At 52.2% G+C, this 23,365-nt stretch overlaps 3 protein-coding genes and 1 non-coding gene across 18 annotated transcripts in view; 2 read left to right on the top strand and 2 right to left on the bottom strand.

Moving 5' to 3' along the window:
• The window catches only part of LOC120897348, an 87,609-nt gene extending 78,853 nt beyond the window's left edge, over window positions 1-8,756 (top strand). For 5 of the 6 annotated variants that reach the window (XM_040302169.1, XM_040302174.1, XM_040302168.1 and 2 more), the window contains exons 13-15: window positions 1,295-2,064; window positions 2,151-2,316; window positions 2,388-7,123. In XM_040302169.1, the coding sequence (XP_040158103.1) occupies window positions 1,295-2,064; window positions 2,151-2,316; window positions 2,388-5,116 (3,665 nt within the window). In that variant the 3' untranslated portion in view covers window positions 5,117-7,123. Of the gene's footprint in view, window positions 1-1,294; window positions 2,065-2,150; window positions 2,317-2,387; window positions 7,124-7,352 lie in introns of those variants that run through there. The other variant, XM_040302175.1, reaches the window with a different exon arrangement.
• A 182-nt stretch (window positions 8,757-8,938) lies between these two features.
• Window positions 8,939-15,001, bottom strand: LOC120897351 (5-oxoprolinase). Of its 2 annotated transcripts, none has more exons than XM_040302187.1 (4): window positions 14,839-15,001; window positions 14,493-14,757; window positions 13,951-14,436; window positions 8,939-13,512 (listed from the first exon to the last, which is right to left on the bottom strand). In XM_040302187.1, the coding sequence occupies exons 3-4, from the start codon at window positions 14,305-14,307 to the stop codon at window positions 9,826-9,828; spliced, it is 4,044 nt and encodes a 1,347-aa protein (XP_040158121.1). In that variant the 5' UTR covers window positions 14,308-14,436; window positions 14,493-14,757; window positions 14,839-15,001; the 3' UTR covers window positions 8,939-9,825. The 2 variants fall into 2 exon arrangements, with proteins under 2 accessions (XP_040158121.1, XP_040158119.1); XM_040302185.1 differs by having other exon boundaries at window positions 13,951-14,423.
• A 638-nt stretch (window positions 15,002-15,639) lies between these two features.
• The window catches only part of LOC120897349 (myotubularin-related protein 3), a 33,692-nt gene continuing 25,966 nt past the window's right edge, over window positions 15,640-23,365 (bottom strand). For 6 of the 9 annotated variants that reach the window (XM_040302182.1, XM_040302178.1, XM_040302181.1 and 3 more), the window contains 6 exons: window positions 21,706-22,247; window positions 21,232-21,617; window positions 20,963-21,149; window positions 20,772-20,888; window positions 19,045-19,935; window positions 17,772-18,443 (listed from right to left, as the gene is read on the bottom strand). In XM_040302182.1, the coding sequence (XP_040158116.1) occupies window positions 17,772-18,443; window positions 19,045-19,935; window positions 20,772-20,888; window positions 20,963-21,149; window positions 21,232-21,617; window positions 21,706-22,247 (2,795 nt within the window). The other 3 variants (XM_040302176.1, XM_040302183.1, XM_040302184.1) reach the window with 3 other exon arrangements.
• On the top strand, window positions 18,709-18,781 carry Trnam-cau. The gene has a single exon. It is a non-coding gene; the product is annotated as a tRNA-Met (tRNA).

Here is a 23,365-nt window from a genome sequence, read left to right as displayed (position 1 = left end):
TCGATGAGACAGAGCGAGAGAAGCCTTCGAAGTGTAGCTCAGGATTATTCTAAAAGCTTCTCAAACCAACCGTGTGTGTGTGTGATTTACTTTTGCCAGTTTGTGTAATTTTGATGCTGAAAGCAAAGAGCACAACAATGTGGAATAGTATGTAGAATTGTTTAATTTTTAAAATATATTCAATGTGTCTCCTTAAATTGCCCCGAAAGCAACTTATAGTGAAGTAAACGACCACCTACTCTAGCTCCAATATACTATTTCTCCCGAAATCGATTACTCGCCATCCAATTATTGGGGTTCAGCCCCCCAACACACCAACCACTTTTAGCCGGAAAAGTCAGAAACACTCTGGACACCCCGAAACGTTTAATTACAATCCGTGTGCTGAAAGTTCCGCTAAATCAAATTACATCGATCGTACAACTCGGCAGCTGCACGGTAGCACCGCGGGAGTGCTTGAAAATGGATTTTTCGGAACCGAACCGACTCTTTGGATGACTTTTGCCGATGAATTCGTGGTAGTAGGTGCCGTTGTATTGGTTGTAAATTGGGCGTAGTGTGCTACCCTACCTACCATCTGTGTACGCTCCCACAGTAGAGGTAGCCTTTTCTGTATGATTCCCAATCCCGGACTGTTGGAAGAGCAAAACCCACAACCCACCCAAAGCATCGAAGGGAAATTGTGGACCACGTTTACGGATTGGTTTCAGTTTTGCGCCATGATCGCACTGAGGGGAATATGGAGGCCAAGCACTTCTTGGCACATACCATTACACTGTTCCTGAGGACGGTGGTTTAAAGCAGCAGGAAGCGAAAGGAGTAAGGGAAATCCCAGCACAGTTGGTTGCTTGGTCACGACACCGACCGAACCATGGGGCGAGATGGGATCGATGCAAATTTCAATTCATTTTACGATGCTCCTGTGTGGAATCGCCGGCGGCTGATGAAATTCTAGCGAACAAACGGAGAATTCCCTTTGTGTGTGTGTGCACATGTATATTGCCCAGGATGCAGTTCAGCTGCACAGTGCTTCAAGCAAGAGACCAAAATCAATACTTGTTGAATTTGGTGCTGCCTCCCGCTTCGGTGTGTGCGTTTACGACTGGTTGCGCAATTGCTCTTCCAATGTAGCGTAAATGTTACGCAAAAGCTTGTTGAACTCCAAGGCCTCTCTTGGGATGGATGAAAACTTCTGTTATTTACATATTAAAACATCTTTCCCGCTCTTTAACCAGTTTTTTACGCACTTTAACTAATCAAAATCATAATGCTTTTCCTCTTTTTTTGTTTGCAGTACAATCGAAACTAGCACAGAAGCGTCCCGTCACTAGCCCGGCACCGCCCGTCCTGTCCTCCTCCGCCCAGCAGCAGCAGCAGCAGCTGCTGCACCATCCGTCTTCCTCGCCACACTCGAACCATCTGCTCGGCGGCCCGAACCACCATCTGCCGCCGGGCGCCTCGCCCGGTTTGGTGCCGCCCCCGCAGCAGCAGCAGGCCCCGCTCGGTGTGCCGTCGGTGGCGCACGGGGGCGGATCGGGCGCCATCCACGCGTCTCCCAACGCCCAAAACCCTTCGTCCGGTGGACGCAGCAGTAGTGGTGGTGGTGGGGGAGGTGGAGGAGGTGGTGGAGCAGGATCGTTTGCTGCCGCGCTGCGCAATCTCGCCAAGCAGGCGGACGTCAAGGAAGACGAACCGGGTGCAGGCGGTGGTGGTGGAGGTGGCAGTGGTGCACCAGGGGGAGGAGGCGGATCGAGTGGAGGTCCCGGACCGGGCGGTGGTGGAGGAGGCGGTCGAGACAGAGATCATCGCGATCGGGACCGGGAACGAGAAGGAGGTGGCAACGGAGGAGGAGGAGGAGGTGGAATGCAGCTGGATGGTCGGGGCAACGCGATACCATCGATGGTGGTGGACAGGCGCGGGGAGGACGCGCGGGGGAACATTATCAGCGATGGCGGCAGGATACGAAGCGGCGACGGGGGGCGAGACAGTCGGGGAGGCGGCGTCGATGCGGCCAAGAAGCAGCATCAGCAGCAGCAGCGCTCCTCGCCGCAACCACCGGAGAAGGTTTGTGTAGAGAGTGGGAAGGAGAAAGAGAGAGAGAGGGGGAGAGTTGCTAAACGAAATGTTTCCAATCGTTTTCCTTTTTGCAGATGCCGCGCCTCAATCCGCCCAGCTCGAATACGATCCAGTCGGAACTGCTGGCACGAAGCGGATTTCAACCGTACAGACCGGTTGACGAACGGCTAGCCCATCCGGCCGGTGCGTTTCCGATCGATGCGTACTCGGCGTTCGGCTCCATTCCCGGCATGCCACCAGGTAAGTGGCCCTAAATCACACACACAGATACGGAGCGTAAACTTAACCTCATCTTTACCTCCAATTTGCAGCAAATCTCTTCAACCCGGCCGCACTGGCGTACCACGATCCGGCCATCTATCTCGATCCGCGCTACCAGATGCTGCGGGCCAGCCACCATTCGGCCGCAGGGCACCCGCTCTACCCGTCGCTACCCTACCCGCCCAACCTGTACGGCATGCTGCCCGGCATGGGCATGCAGAGCATACACGAGCGCATGAAGCTGGAGGAGGAGCACCGGGCCGCTCGGTTGCGCGAGGAGGAGCGGGCCCGGGAGGCGCGCGAGGCGGCGATCGAGCGGGAGAAGGAGCGCGAGTTGCGCGAGCAGCGCGAGCGGGAGCAGCGCGAGAAGGAGCAGCGCGAAAAGGAGCAGCGCGAGAAGGAGGAGCGCGAGCGGCAGCAGCGGGAGAAGGAGCAGCGGGAGCGTGAGCAGCGCGAGAAGGAGCGCGAACGGGAAGCGGCCCGCGAGCGCGAACGGGAGCGGGAGCGGGAGCGCGAGCGAGAGCGCATGATGCACATGATGCCGCACTCGCTGCCCCGGCCGTTCTTCTCCATTCCCGGTCTGCCGCCCGGTCTGTCCGCACCGCTCGGGCTGGGCATGCGGCCCCAGGGCGGTCCGCTCGGGCTGCCCTCGCACCACCCCCTGCACCCGTCGCTCGGGCTGAGCATGGGACTGGGGCTGCCACAGGTGCCGCAGCCACCGGCCGGCTCGTCGCTCAATCTGTCGCACCCGTCGGCGGGCATGGTGCCGCAGCCGCCCCCGCCCGGCAGTGCGCTGGGCCACCCGTCGATACCGACCAGCCTGGCGGCGGCGGCCGCCGCCTACAGCCACAGCATCGCCTCCACGATGAGCTCGTACCACTCGTCGATGGCGCACATCGGCGGGCTCAATCTGTCCCACACGGCAGCGCTGGCCAACGCGCAGAACCTCAGCCTGGCCGGTCACATTCCACCGCCCGCCCACGGTTCGCTCAATCTGTCCGCGGGCGGGTCGCCGGTGGCGGTCGTGTCGTCCTCCCCGACGGGCGGCCACCATCTGGCGTCGCCCTCGCCCCACCATCATCTTACCTCACCGCACGGCGCCCCGCTCGCCCTCACGTCGAGCAAATCCGCGTCCACCCATCCGTCGCCGCACCCGGCCACCCGTGCTTCCCCGTCCTCGCCCATCGTTGCCACGAGCAGCAGTAGCGGCGGCGGTGGCGGCAGCAACACCCCGAACAGTGCGGCCGCCCCGCACCCGTACTACACTGCCGCCGCGATGGCCGCCGCTTCGCCACTGTCGCTCAGCAGCAAAGCGCCGCCCCATCCCCATTCGGCCCTGTCCTCGCACTCGCCCGTCGGTGCGGGCAGTCACCATCTGCACCATCTGCACCATCATGCGGCGCAACAGCCGCCGCCCGGGTCGCATCCGGGCGCGCAAACGCAACCCCAGCTCTCGCAGCATCCGCCCGGCGCGAGCGGGCGTAGCAGTGCGGTCATAACGCCGCCCAGCACTCACCATCAGGCGGCCGCGGTCGCAGCCCACCATCACCATCTGCAGCACCATGCGGCGATGGTGGCGGCGGCGGCGGCCGCCGCTGCATCCCAGGAGCAGCAGCAGCGGTCCTCCTCCTCCCAGCAACATCGAGGACCGGGGGCGGCATCGGCGGCGACGGGACCACCACCACCAACGCATCGTCTAGAGCAACCGCCACAAGTGGTGGCTGCTGCTCCCACCCAGCAGCAACCATTGCCACCGGCGCCCGCGGCGGCCTCATCTGCCGGGGTGCAACCCACGGAACACAGTGTAAATAGTACAAACGTCACTAGTATTAACAGCAGCAACAGCAGCAGCACCGCGGACCGGAACGGTGACACAAAATCGCGCTCACCCGTCGTCGCCGACGGGCACAACAGCACGAACGTCATCAAGTCGACCAGCAGCGCGGACGAGACGGGCGGTGTGATTAAGCGGTCCGGATCCTCTTCACCCGGGGGCACCGGCGGCGGCAGTCCTGCGATGCGCGTAGCAACACCGGTCGTCGTAGCCGGTGGTGCCGAAGCACACGAAACAACAAACGGCGGTGGGGGCAGCACGACGGCACCACTGTCAGACTCGCGCCCCGTCTCACGCAGTGCCAGCGATGAAGCCTCCAAGGATGGCATGGTGGCGTCGAAAGAGGAACGGTCCGATGTGGTGAAGGACGACGGCAAGGAACCGGCGTCCGTTATTTCCAACGATAATGGACCGAGCGAGAACAACGGCACGGTCGACAAGCAGCACCACGAGAAGGCTTCGACGGTCAACAGCAATGGCAATGCGGGCAGTGGAGGTGGACAGGCCAATCAAGCGGCTACCGCCGGATCGGACGGTGGTGCAGGCAGCCCGGCGGAACTGAGCGGGAACCGTGAGCGACGATCACCGTCCATCCCGAGCAGCAACGCCGGAGCGGCCACACCAACAGCCACCACCGCAGCCCCGCTGGCGCCGACGACAGGTAATAGCAAGGGTGGAGGCGGTGTAGTACAGGGTGACACAGCAACAACGCTGGATGAAGTGGCACTCCCAGCACCACCAGCACCACCCACGTCCAAGCGCGACAGACGAACGTCCGGACCCGCAGTGTCGGACGCAGCGACGGAAGGTGCTGGTGGTGCTGCTACTGGTGCCGAAAATGGGAAGAAAGGCACGCTGCTGCACGGTGCCAGCGAGCGGAAGGGGGAAGCCGAAAGCGTACTAAACAATGGTGCCCGGGGAGCGGCAGGAGGCGATAGTAGATAGTGTAGTATAGTGTAGTGTAGGGGTCCAGCAACGAAGGACAGGACAAGGACGGCCGATGACGTCTACTAACAAAAAAAGAGGTTTTATCTCTAACTCCCTCTCTCTTGCATTTAGTGGTGGATCTGTAACTTTGGACGCAGAAACAGAGAAAAGGGCACAGGGGCAAAGGTCCTTTTTAAAACAGAAATTGTACTAAATTGCATGCAGTACTTGCGAGAACGAAGGAGAGACAAGCAAAACACCTTCACAGAAAGGGGGCATACACGACTTAACACGAGTAGAGCGAGATATGATATGATGGAAAGAAAAGGAAAACGATCAGACGCGCTTCCTTGCAGTAGTTGTGAGCACAAAATAGATATTGTTGTTGTACATACCCTCCCAATAGCGAGTAGAATCCCTTTCTCGCTTTCGTTGTTGGATTGTCTTCGTCCGCTTTTTTTTGTTTAATGCAACGACAAACGATTCATCATCCTGTTTGGTGTACGTGTGTATCTTAAGATGTGTTCTTAAACCTGTATCACACATACATACACACACACACACCATCTCTCCCATCCATCCACACCACGTGGTAGTAGAACGTGGTAGGGATGGGATACGGCAACAGAAGAAAGGCAACATTTAGGTAAAGTAGTAGTTGGAGGTTTAGAGATAAGGTTGATTAAAGCAGGCTAGGAAAGTAAAGCGCAAGTACGAAAGAGAGAAAAAAAGAAAAAAAACACGAAAAACCATGCAAAGAAGAGAAGAGCGAAAGAAAGAGAAAACGAAGTGAGAGAAAACAGTAGTACAATGATACCCTTTCTCTATCTGTGTATACACTGCTCGATTGCTCACTCACTCACTCAAACGTTCTCTCTCTCTCTCTCTCTCTCTTTGTTGCTTCATCTCGACGAAAGGACGAACCTGACAATATAATATACGACGCTATGCGTGTCTCTGTTAACCGAACCACAAATATATCCTTTTCCTACTAGATCGATTCGTACTTTTTCGCTTCTTCTCTTACTTTGCCTCTCTTACAACCTCTCAGAAGATGAAGAGAGTGAGAGTGAGAGGAAAGCTACTGTTAGAGATGAATGTAAACAGTGTGTGTTTAGGGAGCAACTTGTACGATTATTATCACTACCACCACCATTACATTTATTATGAGCGCTATTATAATATTATTTTATTTCTTCTATATGGTTTACACTATCGCTAATCGCTAATGCTTGTAAAACGATCTACACATGTTTGTATGTGCAGAGAGAAAAGGGAGAAATAGGAATAGAAGGAAACTAAAAGCACATGCGAATAAAATGTAAGCGTCAGGATATGTACATTCACTTGACCTAAGGGAGGACACCTAGGGCGTGTTAGGATAAGAAATGTTGCTTTAATTCTTTTCTAAAAAAAAACAAATTAAAGAGAGAGAGACAGGCGAAACAGGCAGGAAACAAAGGGAAAGCAAAAATAAACAGTACAGCGCAAACACATTTCCTTACAGAGGTTTTTTTTTGCGTTTTGTTTTGTTGCTTTTTTTCCTTTCTTTTTGGTTTAATTAAGTCAGTTCTAAAATATATAAATTACAATTAGTACACGGTTGTCTGCGCACAGTTGGAAGTAATGCGGAAAATGAAGAGAGGAGAGAAGAGAGAGCGAGAGGCATACATGCATAGATAGGACCAGTGAGAAAGGATAAGATAAGCAAAAGAGAAGCAAAATGTATGTAGTTAAGGACCACACAGTAGACTGTGTAATAAGAAATGGAAAAGATAGGGTCAAATTTAGTAAAGAAAGAAGGGCAATGAAGCGTCAAGAAGTAGTAGATAGAGCAATGAATTAATTAAAACTAATAAATTGCATTATGAAAGTAAGAAGAAGAGAGCAACAGGTGTAGAAAGAAAGAAAGAAAGGTAAAAAGAAAAGGATAAAAAGTAAATGATAGGGGAAAACAACAAAGGGACAGACAGACAGACAGTTACGAAAGAACACACACAATAATCAAAAAAGCATACCAGCAGATATTGTTTTGTTTTTTTTTTGTTCTTTTTTTTTGAGAAACTGTTCGGAAAGTGTCAGGGCCGTTTTTTCTCCATTTTGTTGATTGATGTTATTTGATTTGATTTTTTGTTTGCTTTTTCCTTCCTTCCCTTTACTGCTGTGCTGCTTCTCTCATTCCCGTTTGGGGTTTTTTGTTGTGTTTTAGTGTTATTGTGGCTTAAATTTCCATTTCATCTTCTTCATCTTCCAGACGACACGATAGCAAGCAAATCCTCACCACCGGCTGGAGTGGAAACGATGAACGGAAACAGTAACGGAAGTGGTGGTGGTGGAGGCGCCAGTGCCGCACCCGCAACCCCGCTAGCATTGCAGTAATTCGGTATGGCCAGCAAACGGAGGCCAACAGAGGATGGCGAAGGTTCGAAGGTTCAGTGTCTAATAGGATTAACTCGATTTACTACTGGAAAACTACACTGTACTGTATAAAAAGGCGGATCGCGCTGGACAAAGGCGCGTTGGACCGCTCTAGGCTAGTAAACAGCGTGTAAAGGAAGGGGGGCAATGGAGAAAAAGCAAAAGCATTATCATTTGTGTAACACAGACCCACAGACACACACACACGGAGGAAAAACGAACCCATTTGTTGTCGGTGCGTGTAAAAAATAAATAAAAGGGCAAATAAAATTGTGATACAATAACAATGTGAGTAACAAACAAATGCACACACACACACACACATGGGGCGTGGGGCGGCACGTGCTTGGGCGCCATGTCGAAGAAACGATTTGTGTTTCAAGTAGTTACAGGCACAAAGACACTGAGGCTTTGTACACATGCTTGCGTCTTGGGTTTCTGTTCTGTTTGTTCACATGCCAGCCACCAACTGGGTGGTGGTGAGGTACGGTTGAGAAAAGTAGACCACTAGAAGAGAGAGCGAGAGAGCACAAAAACAGCAGAAAGAAAACAAAAATTAACTAAAACACGTAATTTGTCAAATGTGTGTCGGGGGAAAGGGGGAACGTAGAATCATTATCGAATTATTGCACAAAACTAACTAGCTAAGTCTACAAAACAAGTCAACGCAAACAAATAAAAGTGTAAACAAAGTGAAAAAAGGGAAGAAAGGAAAAAAAAAACCCATAGCAGGAAGCAATTTAAGTCGAGAAGAGAGATTAGCTAGCTAGAACTCGAAACGCGCGAGTGAGATAAACAGAGCAGCAGAAGTAGTAGAAGTAGATGCGAGTGAAACAAAGCGAAACAATGATTTGTGCTCTAATAGAACGAGAAAACAAAATAACAAGGAGGACAGGGAAGTGAAAGAAACTTAGATCGAAAAAAGATAGCTAGAAATACAGACAAGAAGAGAGACTGACAGTAAGAGCGAGTGACAGGAGAAAGGCTTAAAAACGTTGCGGGGAAAACGGGGAGAGAACGAAAGATTGATAGGAAAGGAGCAAAAGAAAGAAGGAAAAAAATGGGTTTATTCAGGACATTTACCGAGAGTGAGTTTACGTTTACGATCGCAGCAGGCAAGGGCGGGCAAAAACGGGGAAGCACTCGGAATGAAAATGGCCTCCTGCGTCGTTGCTCGACAAACGTTAGTAAATTACAATCTCTCCCCAGAGAAGTTCACTAATTTCGTTTGTTTCGTCTATTTAACAGCGTTTAGTTTTATATTCTCACGCGCAAGAAAAACCTTTGTTTACAGGATAAGAGAAAGAATAATGTCTAAAATCTGCAAATAAACTCAACGGTGAAGTAAAAGAAGTTCTACTAACACACAAACACGAAACAAAAAAAATCGGATTAAAAAAAACACACACACACAATGGCACGGTTTTTGGTTATCGAATTTGAGCTACATGAGAAAAACGTTTTTTTGTGTGCGTATATTTCGGTTTCGGGTTTAACTTTCACAAAGGCATTAGGCGTGTGGTGTTGCACCTACACTGACGCACACACACACACACACACCACGACGGACGCGAAGGTATATAAAATTTGGCTACCGAGTTTTCTAAGAAAACCTTGTGTTATCCTAGTGACGACGTGAGCGAAAATGTGTCTGTGTCTGTGTTGAAAAATCGTCTAAATTCTAACCCTAATAAAGCTACCCCAACCACTGTTTGGTCTGTTTTCTGTTTTTTTGTTTGTTTTTTTTTCAGAAAAATGGACAAAGTTCTATCTAAACACAACACACACACGCGCGCGCGCGCCCTGCTTGCTTGTATGTAAATAGTATAATTGCAGTTGCACCAATCGTTCTCTCTCTATCACTACCACTACTACTTTGGCTCACGCTTTTGGGCCCAACCAACGCCTACTATGGAAGAACACGGAATTGACACGAAAGAGACAAAGTGTGTATATGTGAGAAAGAGTGAAAGAGATAGGTAGATTGTAAGAGAACGAGAGAGTGAGAGAAGGGAAAGAAGGGTTAATACGTGATGCGCCTTCTCCTTCTACGAACACATACACTACAGCCGCAGCTAAATCTCGTCCTCTTGCTGCTCGTCCTGCTGCTGCTGCTATCTATGGCTTGGCTCCATCCACACACCACCGTCGGCTGCGTCGAACGACAGTAGAAAGCCCGAACGTCGCCCGAACAATCCGTCACCACCACCACCAGTATCCGGGGGCTATTTAAACATCACGATCACAATCACCAGCAGCACGACGATCAGCACGAGATAGAAGTTAAAGTTGAAGCCGATCTCGTGCCATCACACCGACTCCTGCGCCATCCGGTACTCATACACGCTGCCGCGCTCCATGAACGCCTTGGACGAGCCGACCGACACGATGGCGGCCGCCGCCGCCAGCTGCCGCTGCTGCTGCTGGTCGCTCAGCGTCGGCCGCGGTCCGTCGTCGTCGTCCAGCGGCACGCCGTACCCGCCGCCGCCCGGCGTCTTCATCGAGAAGATGTCGCCCGGCCCGACCTGTACCGCCGTCTTGCCGCCGATGTTGACCGCCCGATGGCCCGGCTGCCCGCGCGGCCCGGCCCGGATCAGCAAATTCAGCCCCGGCTTGCCCGGCATGCCGCCCGCCATGCCGTACGGGCGCAGCGTGCGCCGCTCGGTCAGCACGGACAGCGTCATCGGTTTGCGGAAGAGCAGCTCCCGGTGGACGCCTTCCCCGCCGCGGAACTGGCCCGCCCCACCACTGCCGTCCTCGCGCAGCGTAAACCGGCGCAGCACGATCGGATAGCGCAGCTCCAGTATCTCCGGATCGGTGATGCGCGTGTTGGTCATGTGCGTGTGCACACCGCCCGTGCCGTGCCAGCCGGGGCCGGCGCCACTGCCACCCGCGACCGTCTCGTAGTAGCCCCAGCCCTCGTCCCCGATCGTGACGTTGTTCATGCAGCCCTGCGACGCGGCGCACGTGCCGAACGCGGCCAGCACCGTGTCGACGACGCGCTGCGACGTCAGCACATTGCCCCCGACGACGGCGGCCCCGTCCGACGGGTCGAGGATGGAGCCGGGCGGTATGATCACCTCGATCGGCGCCAGACAGCCCTGGTTGAGCGGCACATCGTGCCCGACCATACAGCGCAGACAGTAGATCAGCGCGGAGAGGGTGATGGCCCGCGGGGCGTTACAGTTGCCGCTCACCTCCGGCCCGGTGCCGGTGAAATCGCACACCGCCGAACCGTGCCGCTCGTCGATGCGCACCACCAGCCGGATCGGCGTCCCGTCGTCCATCTGCTGCTCCGCCTCGAGCACGGCCGACCCGGTGCGTTCGCGCGCTTCCTGCGCGATCGTGCGCAGCATGTCGCGCACCGCCAGCTCGGCGTTCTGCTGCATGTGGCCCATGTACGCCTGCACCACCGACAGCCCGTACGCGTCGATCAGCTCCGACACGAGCTGGATGCCCTTCTGGTTGGCCGCAATCTGGGCGCGCAGGTCGGACAGATTGTCGGAGAGATTGCGCGTGCCGGCCGCCCCGGGGACACCGGGCGAGGGGCGCGTTAGCCGGGCCACGATCGCTTCCTCCTGGAACACGCCGCCGTCCACGAGCAGGAACGACTTGAAGGCGGCTCCCTCCTGGGCGAGTGACGTCGAGTGCGGCGGCATCGAGCCGGGCGTTATCCCGCCAATGTCGGCATGGTGGCCACGCGACGCGACGAAAAACACCGGCAGCGCTTCACCGGGCGCAAACACGGGCGTAATGACGGTCAGGTCGGGCAGGTGGGACCCGCCGGCCTGCGGATGGTTCGAAAGCAGCACGTCGCCCGGCTTCAGGGTGCCACCGCGCCGGCGCAACTGATACTGGACCGTTTCCTGCATCGCGCCGAGATGGACCGGGATGTGCGGAGCGTTCGAGACGAGCCCACCGTCCGGGCCGAACAGGGCGCAGGAGAAGTCGAGCCGCTCCTTGATGTTGGTCGAGATGGAGGTGCGCTGCAGCACGCGCCCCATCTGCTCGGCAATGCTCATGAACCGATGGTTGAAGATGCTCAGCTGCACCGCGTCCAGCCGTTCGTCGACCCGCGGCCGTGCTGCAGCGCCGGTGCCGATTTCGATCGTCAAATCGCCGCGCCGGGTAACGAGCGCCCGCGATCCCGGCTCGATCACGATCGTGGATAGGCGGTCGATGAGGATGGCCGGTCCATCCACCCGATGGCCGTACCGCAGCTTGGCACAGTCGTACACGGGCGTGACGAGTCGACCGGGCGGCGCCTGTCCACTGCCCTCCTCGAAGTACGCCACGGTCGTCTTCTCCGGGTAGATCGGCCCAGTTGCCTCCGCGATGTCCGGCTCGGTGAAGAGGGACGCCCGGCCACAGCCGCGCACGCGAATATCGTCCACCAGGATGCGTCGGCCCTCCAGCACGAAGCCAAACTCGCTCCGGTAGCGGTCGCGGAACGTGCGCCCAAAGTCGCCGAACCCGTACACGGTGTGGTCCGCGTTCTCGACGACCCGGTCCGGAGCGCACATCAGCGCACAGTCCGTGCCCTCGTAGCGCAGGTGCAGGTACGGCTCGAGGCTGATCGATCCTTCGTCCGCCAGCGCGAACCCTTGCGCTTCCAGCTGCTCCACGCAGCGCGCCGACAGCGCGTGGAGCCGCTCCTTCAGCGCCGCTCGATTGTCGGGACAGAGTTCCAGCCCGCAGGGCTCCTGCGTCTCGTACACCACGTCCGCCAGCGCCATCCCGTACGCGGACAGTATGCCGGCGTACTTGTGCATCACCACACGCGCCATGCCGAGCTGGCGGGCAATGCTGCACGCGTGCTGACCGCCCGCCCCACCGAAGCAGGCCAGCACGTGGCGCGACGTGTCGTACCCGCGGGCCTGCGTCAGCGCCCGGATCGGCCGGCACATGGCCTCGTTGGCGACGCGCACAAAGCCCATCGCCACTTGCTCGAGCGACAGTGGGCCACCGCTGCCACCGCCGGCTTCCTCCCCGGCCGACGCCAAATGTTCGTTGATTTCCATGCGCAGCTCCTCGAACGCGGCCCGCGTCGCCTCGTAATCGAGCGGTTCGTTCTCGTTCGGGCCGAAAATGGCCGGGAAGTACTCGGGCAGCAGCCGACCGAGGATGAGGTTCGCATCGGTCACGGTCAGCGGGCCACCCTTGCGATAGCAGGTGGGTCCCGGGTGGGCGCCGGCCGACTCTGGCCCCACGACAAACAGCCCGGAGCGGAAGAACAGTCGCGAGCCGCCGCCCGCCGCCACCGTGTTGATGTCGAGCTGGGGCGCCTGTATCGTAACGCCGGCCGTCGTACTCTCGATCACGTGCTCGTACGTTCCCGCGTACCGCGACACGTCCGTCGACGTGCCGCCCATATCGAACCCGATCAGCGGTGGTGGCGGACCGGCTGCTGGGTCATCGTCCCCGGCATCACGCATCCCGGTCACTGCGTACCCCACGACACCGCCGGCCGGACCGCTTAGAATGGCACGAGCGCCACGGAAGTGTTCCATCCTCGTGAGGCCACCGTCGCTCTGCATAAACAGCACGTCGGCGCCGCGCAGCTGATCCCGAAACCCGCTCCGGAACCCGTCCAGATAGCGCTCGACGTGGGGCGTTAGGTACGCTTCCGCGCAGGCAGTGAACCCGCGGGCAACGAGCCGGCACATGGGCATCGCCTGATGCGACAGCGTGACGTGCTGGAAGCCGAGCTCTTGGGCGATCCGGCCGACGCACAGCTCGTGCTCGGGGCAGGCGTAGCTGTGCGCGAGCACGATGGCGAGCGAGTTGATGCCGGCGGCCCGTACCTCCTCCAGCTTGGACCGCAGATCCTGCTCGTCCAGCGGCACCATTTCCAGGTAGGTGGAATCGGCCGCACCTGTGAGCCGCCGCCAACCGGCGGAGGCTTCCCCGAGCTGGCAGGATGCTTCCTGGGCCGGCACCAGGCGGGCATCGATCTCAATCACCTCCCGGTACAGGTTGGCCGGTTTTTGGATGTTCTGAAATGGGAGGAAAGGAAAAGAACGGTGGTGGTAAGTGAAACAGGAACTGCCGTTGTCGTGCACTCTTGTGGAAACAAAGCACGTTGTAGGAGGATGGAAGATCCAAGATTAGAGCCAATGGCAGACAGAACAGACTTAGAGATTTAATTTATAGCAACGGGCCGGATTGCGATATCATCTTGGCTTCCGCCAGCAGTACAAGCAAACAGTTTGTCAAACAGAGACACAGCCAGATAAGCAGCCGTTTCTCATCAACGGCTTTTGGCGAGCTGACAAGAAGGTGTCAGAAGAGTCACGCCTCTTCTCTCCCTCAGCTCTAAACGCTAAATGCTTTCAATTCGGGCCATGGATGCGGTCCAAGAAAAATGCATAATAATGCATAAAAATATGTATATGACTATGCGGACTGAAAACGACCCCTCTCCTCATACTCACCAGCTGGAAAATGTTCGGTCTCGCCTGATTGCCAATCTGCAGCAGATCCCGGAAGCCCCGGTTCACGACCAGCGCCACCGGATCGCCGGCCCGCTCGAGCAGCGCGTTCGTGGCCACGGTAGTGCCCATCCGCACCCACCCGATCAGCCCGGTGTCGATCAGCCCGTCCACCGTCAGCGCACGGCCCGTCTCCTGCTGCAGTATGCGCCGGATGCCTTCGGTCGGTGCGTCCGGATAGTTGGCCGGATCGACGGACAGTAGCTTCAGCGTGCGCACCGTGCGGTCGGGCGTAATGCACAGCACATCCGTGAAGGTGCCGCCGCGGTCGATGGCAAAGTTGTACTTTCCTCCCTCCATTGCGCTGTGTTTTGGCACTAGTGTTGTTCTTCGCACGTTCAGTTCAGCCCCGGAAGAGCTCACCGAGAGGACTGATTAGACGCGCAGGCACAAAGCGACCAGCCGGGACACACAATCTGAAACAGAGCACTACACACATTAGACGGTGTGTCAAACCGAGATAAGACAAGCAAAACAAAGCCTACCTCGATATATGTACTTCAGGGGGCCCCCAAGCAAGACGAAGCAACCACGGAGGGAGACGGCGACAATGCGCTGGGATTGGAATGAAAAAAACGACACGTCCGGGAATGTCGGAATATACACCAACGCCAGTATCAGCACAGTTCCCTCCCCTTTTGGTAGTGTGTGTGTGTGTGGATGATTATTATGCAAAGGGAATCATCATCACGGCGGATACTGGACCTTCCTCTATAGCGCTACAGCTCTTGCACACACAATCAATAGTCCCTGTGGAGGAGTATGCAAAGAGAGAAAAAAACACATCACTTTACTGTTGGAAACTGTTTTTTTCTTCACACAATTTCTTACCTTTGCGTAGCTGTGGCTTCGATACAGTTGTTTGCACAGGGACACACTTGATGGAAGAGTGAGCGTTTTCGCGTCTCCCCTTTTTCGTCACCCTTTGACCGGGTTTGATCTCCTTCCAAGCAACAGTGTTTCTGCACTCTCTCTCTGTTGGTGTCTATTTTGATGCGAAGAAGCGTGTGTGTGCGAGTGTGTGTGTGTGTGTGCTGTTATCTGTCGTTCTGTCAAAGATGTTTTTGTTTGGGTTTGTACAGTACGCGACAAACATTCGGCAGCACCATATTCGGGAAGGTATTTTTGTCCTTTATCGTTATTGGTTTAAAAATGAAAATGTCTACACTAATACTCGTTTTATTGTATTAGATCATGAATTAAGGTGTTGAAATTATTTTAAAACAAAAATGGAAATTTTGTACAAATTGAATTCAATATTACAGGGTTTCCCAGGGGTTTTCATAGTTGTGGGACACTTCCTTGACTCTTTCTGATAGGAAGTGAACCTCAAATGATGGAAATTGGACTTTCCTATTGGAATTGGCCTACAAGTGTGCTATAGAGTCCAATTCCCATTACATTAAGTTCATTTCGCGACAGAAAGAGTCAATCAAATGTCCCACAGCTATGAGAACTCCTGAAAAACCCTGTATATCGAACCAAATAATACAATAAAAACTAATGAAACCTTCTAGAATGAAGCTTTGCATCTGATAAGTAAACCTGCACAATTCCACTACAGCATTGTCATCATGAATTTAGACCAAAAATTAGCGCTGTAAAAGCTAAAAAAAAACAAATCCAGCGGCATCGCATATAATTATTCGTTTGCAGTTTGTATTTCAATATTCTGTTTTTGTTTGCACATACGATAGGTACTACAATTTACGCTGCGCCGCTAGCTTTTTAGGTGGACTCTCTTTCTCTCTTCAGTGATGCCGTTGCTTGTGTGGGGAATTATATTGTGATGGTTTGGTGAATTTTAGTATTTTGCTGTCTGAACAATTGCATGAGTTGGTTAGTTTGGCTGGTGGGTAGTAGTGTATACTAAAATGATACGGATATATCAATGTCGCGAGATTACACATTTGCTGGTTGCTGGTTGGTTGGTGGGTAAAATTAAACAAACCGGAAACTGAAACAAAACCAAACCGACTAAACAATTCTCACTCTCCGACAAGGGAAGCAAAGTGATGTGTGTTTGCGTTTGCGTAGCCTCCGCATTTCGTGCGCAATAGAGTGTGAGTGTGGGGGAGGACAGGCATCGCGCCTCATCGTTGCTGCTACTTGCTATTTTAGCTTCTGTCTGTACGCTTCTAGTCCACTTTCGTTTGAGGTTAGATTTTAGTCAGCTACACACTACACCACGCTTTCACTACGGATGCATTCGTTCTGCTCTCTTCCTCTTATGCTGCAAGGATGCGGGGGGCGCGCGTGTCCCCACGTGCAGCTGCAGAGTTTGCATTGTTATTGTTTTTAAAATCTCTACTCTCTTCCACTGTCCTGTGTTGCATTTTTCCCTTTCGTATGCCGTTTTGCTTTTTTTTTGTTATTGTGGTTGCAAATGTTTACATCTACCCTTTGTTTTGTTAGCTATGCTTGTCTTCATATACATGTATACATATAATCTTTCTTAAATGGTTTGCATTGCTTAATGCTTAATTCATTATTTGTGTATATTGTTCTTCTGCTCTCTCGCTCTCTCTTTCTCTTTATATATATGTTCTTGCTCGATCGAATCGTATTTTCCATACACTTTGTGTTGCTTTTCCCATGCGGATTTTCATTATTGTTGAGGGCGTTTATAGATAATATGTGTGTATGCTTGTGTTGCTGATAAACTTTTCTACCGTATCTCGGAGCATAAGGAGCCAATGTTTCGTCAATGTCCGTATTAATTGCTTCTCTAACTGCCTAACTTTTCTTTTCCTAGAGGCTTTGCTTGGCTTGGCTTGGGAGGGGGCGGCTTAGAGTCTCATGCTTGGGCATTGATTTCAGTGAAACTACATTTTTCATCTCTATTTTATATTGGTTGCTTCCGAATCAACACAAGTCCCTAAACGGTGTGTGATGGATCCGATTTCTCATTCCACCTTCGCTCGTGTCTCAGTCCGCTACTACACTACCACTCCCTTCCAGTCCAATTGTTTTTTTCCCACCCACACCTCTATCGCAGATAGAAATGTTCATTATATGTATATTTTACAATAAGATATATTAGCATTGATTTTCCTTACACCGTTTTGCTTCACGCCCCTTTCCCCCTTTTACACCCTACCAAACCTAATTCTTCCGTTTGATTATTTATATGTTTTTTCCCCTCTCTCTCTCTTCTCTCCCTTATCCTCTTACGTCCTCGCGTTTTTGTTTTGTTTAGAGCAATAGAAAGGTCACAAATCAATCACAAAGCATTAATCCCGCTTTTCGAAACAAAAAACTCCACGCACGCTGCTTGGTAAACACATGCCTTGAAATAGCCTAACAAACGGATGCAGCAAGGAAGGTTGTTATTCAACGTTTAAATAAGGGAAACAATTATTTACTTAAGGAAAAAAAGTGACTAACACTTATCCGACGACCGTGAAAGAATCTGTAAAACAAGTCAAACAAACAAGTAAAACGTATGATAAGTTATTAGAGGTAAGATAAGTGTGTCTGTCTACGTGTGTGATGATGTGTACAAAACATGGAAAGCATATATGATAAAACAAACGAGGTGGCGGTAATTGTTGTGATTATACAAAAAGTAACAATTAATGTATGTGTGTGTGAGTCAGCTGTTGGGTGTTGGCACTCGTCACCTTTTTTTAAAAACGCTTCCTACTTCTTCTTTAATCCATCCCCTGCTCCTAATAAAAACACACACACACACACACGTACACTCCCCTTCTGGGTGGGGGAGGGAGACACGCAGGTCAGATTCGACACGGGAAGAATGCAAATTAGTTCGTCGCGGCGGTAACATTCTGCTTGCAGCAGCTCTCACTAGCGCGCGATGCTTCCGAGCTGCATTCGGTCGCCAGCAACGACTGGATCTGGCTCATGCTGGAGATCCGATCGCGCATCATCATGCTGGCCGCGGCGGCCGCCGACACGTTCGTTCGGTGCTGCAGAAACGACGCATTGCCGCCATCTTCGCTCAGTGCGTTGTTATTGTTGCTTGTGCCGTTGTTCACTGCCGGGCCGGTTGCTACGGCACTGTTGCTGACGGCGGAGGACACCATCGTACTACTGCTGCCACCGGTGGTGGAAACGGAACTGGTTGCAGGAACCGTCATGGATGAGATCCGCTGGTAGCAGGGGCCACACAGTCGAACCGGTTGGTACAGCCGCTCCTCGGGCAGGTGGGCCGTATAGTCGGAACACTCCGCACAAAAGATCTGGCCGCACGAGCGACAGTGATGCTTGCGCAGCCCGATCCAAAACACCGTCTGGCACGTGGTGCACCGGGTGACCGCGTGGTCCGGCACCCACAGCACGCTGGTGCTGCCCCCGACGCCGCTGCTGCTGTACTGCATCTGCTGCGAGGAGTTGGCGCCCGACGACGGTGCGCTACGGTCGTCGACCGCTTCCCACGAGCAGTTGGACGCGTTTTCGTTCATCGAATCTACCATCTTGAAAGAAATAGGGAAGGCGAAGCGACGAAACATGATTAGTATTTGGTGCGAAAACGTATCGAAATCCCACTAAACAGAGACAGAGATATCAAAATGTATTAGTATAAATGCGCGAACATTCTAAATATCACAAATTCACAACAAATGAACATGACCAACGTTCATCCGAATTTAGGTTCATTCCGATTCATTCTGAAGTTCAGCGTCGAATGCGTATGTTCTCGAGAACCTGTTCACGTTCTATCCCCTCCTCTCACACACAGCCTCGATAGCGCAGTCGGTAGCGCGTAAGTCTCATAATCTTAAGGTCGTGAGTTCGATCCTCACTCGGGGCAGTAAACTTTTTTTCTCATTCCCACCAATTTTCTATCACATTTTTGCACACACAACTCCTTTCTAGGCCTTAATCGAAACAAAACTTTTTGATTTCAACAAGGGTTAGGTTTTTGAAGGGTTGAGAGAGCATTTTTGGACCAATTCAAAGGACGGGGTTAGAAGACTCGTATTAGTTGATGGCGGAGTGAAAGATGTTAGTCAACATGCGACGAAGCAGGCAGTAAAAACAGTATAAAAAGTCTATGCAAAATCCATCACTGACCAGTTGGGAGGATAGTTCCGGATCATCATTCTCAACATCATCCTCATCATCGTCATCCTCTTCCTCACTGCCACCTTCTTCACCACCACCACCACTGCCACTAAGTATAATGTCAAGATCTTTTTCATCTTCGGAATCATGAATGATGATAGTAGTAGTCCCAGCAAGCGGGCTGCTGTTTGTGCCTTTCCGGCCTTTCATGTCAACTTGGCTAGCTGTTTCCTCAACGATACTACTACGACTGCTACTACACTCGCTTTCGCCCTCAACATCACTACTATCGGCGTAGTACTCGCTGATGGGATCCTCCAGGGAGAAGGACTCGGACGGATGCTTGAACGCTTCCCTCGCTAGAACCACCGACGGAGGACAGACGACCATTCGCTTCTGTCTTGTACGCTCCAGGAACTGGCGCACGGTTCGCCACATTCGCACGTTGTGCGCCAAGCGATGATTGTGCTTCAGTACGGCTTCATACAGGCAACGTTCCTTCGCGGCCGTTACGCTACTACCAGGCATACCCTCTCTCTTCTTGTCCTTTTCTACTTCGTTCTCCTCATCGGAAAATAGCAAAATATTGTTACCGCTGTCTGGTTCTGGTGCCGCCTCGGACAGCAGACCGTAGACGGAGGCTCCCAACCAGGCACTGCCGGCTGCGGACATGCCAGTGACGACACCTTCAGCAGTGGTGGCCGTGACGGTCGTGGTGGCAGTGGTACTAATGGAGGCGATAGTGCCCATACAATCACTTCCGGCGCGCTGGCTGTTGTCGATACTGTGGTTGCTGCTGCGTGTGCCGTCGACCATGGCGACGCGGTCTCCTATCGCGGACGTGGCAGTTGCGGTAGTAGTGAAAGCAGCAACACTGGTAATGGAAATGCTCACCGGCACCTAGATGTGAGGGGTGGGGGGGTTTGTGGGTATTGAATAGGATTTGGTACACTGTGAGAAACGGTTTGTAGTACAAACAGGAGGGCAGGAGGGTGGCTGGCTGGCTCATGCCCGTTAATGGTGAATATGGACTTGCAACAACAGTTAGGCGCAGTCGGCAACAGGAGAGAAGAAAGTGGTAGGTGGAGAAGGTGGCAAGTTAAGTAGTGGTAGTAGCGCAGCCAGGACCATGACAAGTTTACACGCTTGTGGTGGTAGTAGTAGTAGTAGTAGTAGTCATTTAGCGTAAATTTTGTCGCTCGCAAAGCCAACAGCAGCAGGGTGAAGGTGGCTTGTTTTTCGTGGAACAACAGAGATCCATGAAAAGAGATGGGAAACGAAAGCGGGTGTTAAAATTTCACTCCTCGACGGGATCAGGCCGCGTCCCTCCTTTTATGGTCGCCCCCCGTGTGTTCATTAACAGAGCATTCCAAAAGAAGCAGTCCAGCAGGGATGATGGTTCACAGAAGCAAGCAAGCTGTGGCGATAGCGCGCATGAACGGACTCTACTAAGCCTTATGTGCGGAAGGCTTCGTCCCAAAGGAATGGTTCTTTTCGTTCAGATGGTAATTTTGGTAAGCTGTTAAAGCAACTAAAAAAACAAAAGCGTCATGCCTCTCTCTCTCTCTTCTCGTTTGCACGCAGCAGCTGTCGTCCAAAAGCACAGTTCCAAACGCAGGACACCGAAAGAAATGACCCATTTTTATATTGTTTCCCAATTTTACGAGGAGATTGCCAGTAAATGGTTGATTGCGTGGGTCCTCGTGGCCCACATTCCCGCGGATAATGTTACTCACCGGATCGTCATTGCCGTACTGTGGCTGGGCGCTGCTGCTACAACAGTTCTGGCAGGTTTTCTTCAGCAATGCTAACCGCGTCGCGTACAGCTCGCGCTGTAACGCTTCCTCGCGCAGCTGGAAGACACGACAAGGAGTTGTTGTTATTAGCTTGATTCACACAACTATTCTTCTGCTACACCCTCGCTTACCCGATGTTCGTAGACGATCTGCTGGAGGCGTAGGTTCTGCTCGGAGAGGGCGTGGGCCAACCCGTCCGGACAGGAGAAGGTCGCTACCGGTGGCCTATCCGACGCGTACGGTACACTCGGTGGTGTTAGTGGCAGTGACCGGGCGCCCGGCGTCGAGAACCGAGAATGTGTGGCACTTGGGGATAAACTGGAAGAATGGAAGAGAGCGTCGATTAACATCCTTACTCCGAACGACTTTCTCTTTTAGTATTTCCCCCCCCCCCTCTTACCTTCCATTGGTTGGTTTGCAGGGACTCATCAGGTCGTGCTTCGAGTTGGACGAGTTTCTTCTTCGTCGCTGTGGCATTAATGGAGGGTATCCGCCGCCTGCAGCAGCAGCAGCACCGCCACCGTCGTTCGGCGGCTGTTTGCCATTGATTTCAAGCTGCTGGAACTTATTATTGTAGTTCACGCTACTGCAGTTGCTGGCATTGCTGTTCTGGGCGAAGGTTGATGGCGGAACTGATCGACTTCCTCCACCTTCTCCTCCTCCACGATCATTTCCCAACGTAGAGTCCTGAGGATGTTGCTCCTGCTGCTGCTGGTTGCCATAATCAGGTTGATCTTTTGGTAGCGTATCGCCGGTCAACGCCAGCGTTGATTGATTTGATAATTTCTGCAAGCCAAGTTAATCGTGGTCTATTAATAAAAGGCATCATCTCTAAACACCACACAAAATGCACGGTGCGAAATCGTCCACTTACCCTATCGTAATCATGACTATCACTAGTAAAATCACATCCATTACTATCACCAGTCTGAGCTTTGGCGGCACAGCTATCGCCCGTGACCTCGGCCCCGCCTGCGTTGTCGCTTGGCGCCGTCGTCGCTTCCGATCCTTTACCATTAACAAGGCTCAGCTGACTGCTATCACTGTTTCCTACGGCTAAACTAATACTACCGCCACCGCTGACACCGCAGTGACTTCCCTCCCGCTCTTGCGTTGATAGTAGTGATGACTTCCGTCGCTCACGTACGTCCCGGGCCGCGTCACCGCCATCTGCCGTACCGGTGCCTTGCGTTGCCTTGCCTCCCGCTAACGAATGAGAGGTAGGCAGCAGATGTTGCTCGTGGTGCATGCTTAAAGCGCTTGTATCGATCGGTCCCAACGGTGGAGGATATTGATCGACCGGCACCAGTGTGTCCGTACTGGTTTCTATCGATCCGTGCCACAGATTGGGACTAAGCGAGCTCTCGTTCAGACCGGGCGATTCTAGGCGGTTTGGCGAGGCAGAGTGTGTTTTGTCTAAAAAGATAGAAAAAACGAATGTGTTACATACATTTCGATGTGATTTTTCATATTTTTTATATAAACATTTACAAAAAAGTGTTGTGCTTTCGATTGCTGTACAGATATTAGTGATCAAAATCTAAAATAACAAATCTCCTAACATTCCTCCTTAGTTTCCATTCAGTCTAATAAATCACATATTTTGAATTAGATGACTGGTCAATATTCAAAATAAAATATCTTATTCTTTTGAGGACACATAACACAGACACTAACAAAAACACAGCCTAGATTCGCTCGCAAGACAACACTTTTCGAATAAGACAAATAAAGTGGTGCAATAATTGTAACATTAGTCGTAAATCCACAATTACACAATTTGAGCAAATCTTTTTTATAGCCATTTACAATCAATATTTCGAAATTCATTGTAATGTGCGAAATTGAAACAAAAAACCATTTGGCTTATCAATGAAGCTCTTGTATTTTTTTCCCCCATTCCGCATAATCACGTTCTTTTATGTGTTATCAGGGAGCAGAAAAAAATGCTGCTGCTGTACGTATAATACGTTCTCTTGTCCAAGAATGCTAATTAAAAAAACCCCACATCGGTAACATGAAATCGCACCAAATGCTTTGGACTGGCTGTTTGCCTTTGATTAATCCGTGTATGTGTAATTTTGTGCTCGTCGCTGTTGGTTTTTTGTTGTGTTTTATTTCGCATGTATACAATTCGTATGTCGGTACCTTCTTTTTTTGTACTACTAACTACTGGATTGATGGCATACCACGGTGATAAGGGTAAGGTAATAAAAACGCGGTCAAATATTACTAGATAGTCCCCCTGGTCAGTACCGCATTAGCATTGGGATGCGATCATTTGTTTGCAAACTTTGACCATTTGCCTTCTTTCATTCTCTACCCATGATTTACATTTTCCCTATGATAAGAGTGTAGTGATTTTCGTTTTATTTTTGCTTAACTATACCGGCCGAGCGAAGTGTTTCAGTGCGCAACTACGAGCCAAGACTAAATTTTTGTATATACACATTTTTGCGCACATTGAAACCATTGGTCCGTTTGCTTTGTATCCTTCGTCATGAACACACGTTCGAGCAAGAGAGCAGAAAACG

This window comes from Anopheles arabiensis, chromosome 2 (genome assembly GCF_016920715.1).
Source record: "Anopheles arabiensis isolate DONGOLA chromosome 2, AaraD3, whole genome shotgun sequence".
NCBI classification, from domain to species: domain Eukaryota; kingdom Metazoa; phylum Arthropoda; class Insecta; order Diptera; family Culicidae; genus Anopheles; species Anopheles arabiensis.
Note: the sequence above shows the minus strand (reverse complement) of the source record. Positions and strands in the feature narration are given on the sequence as shown.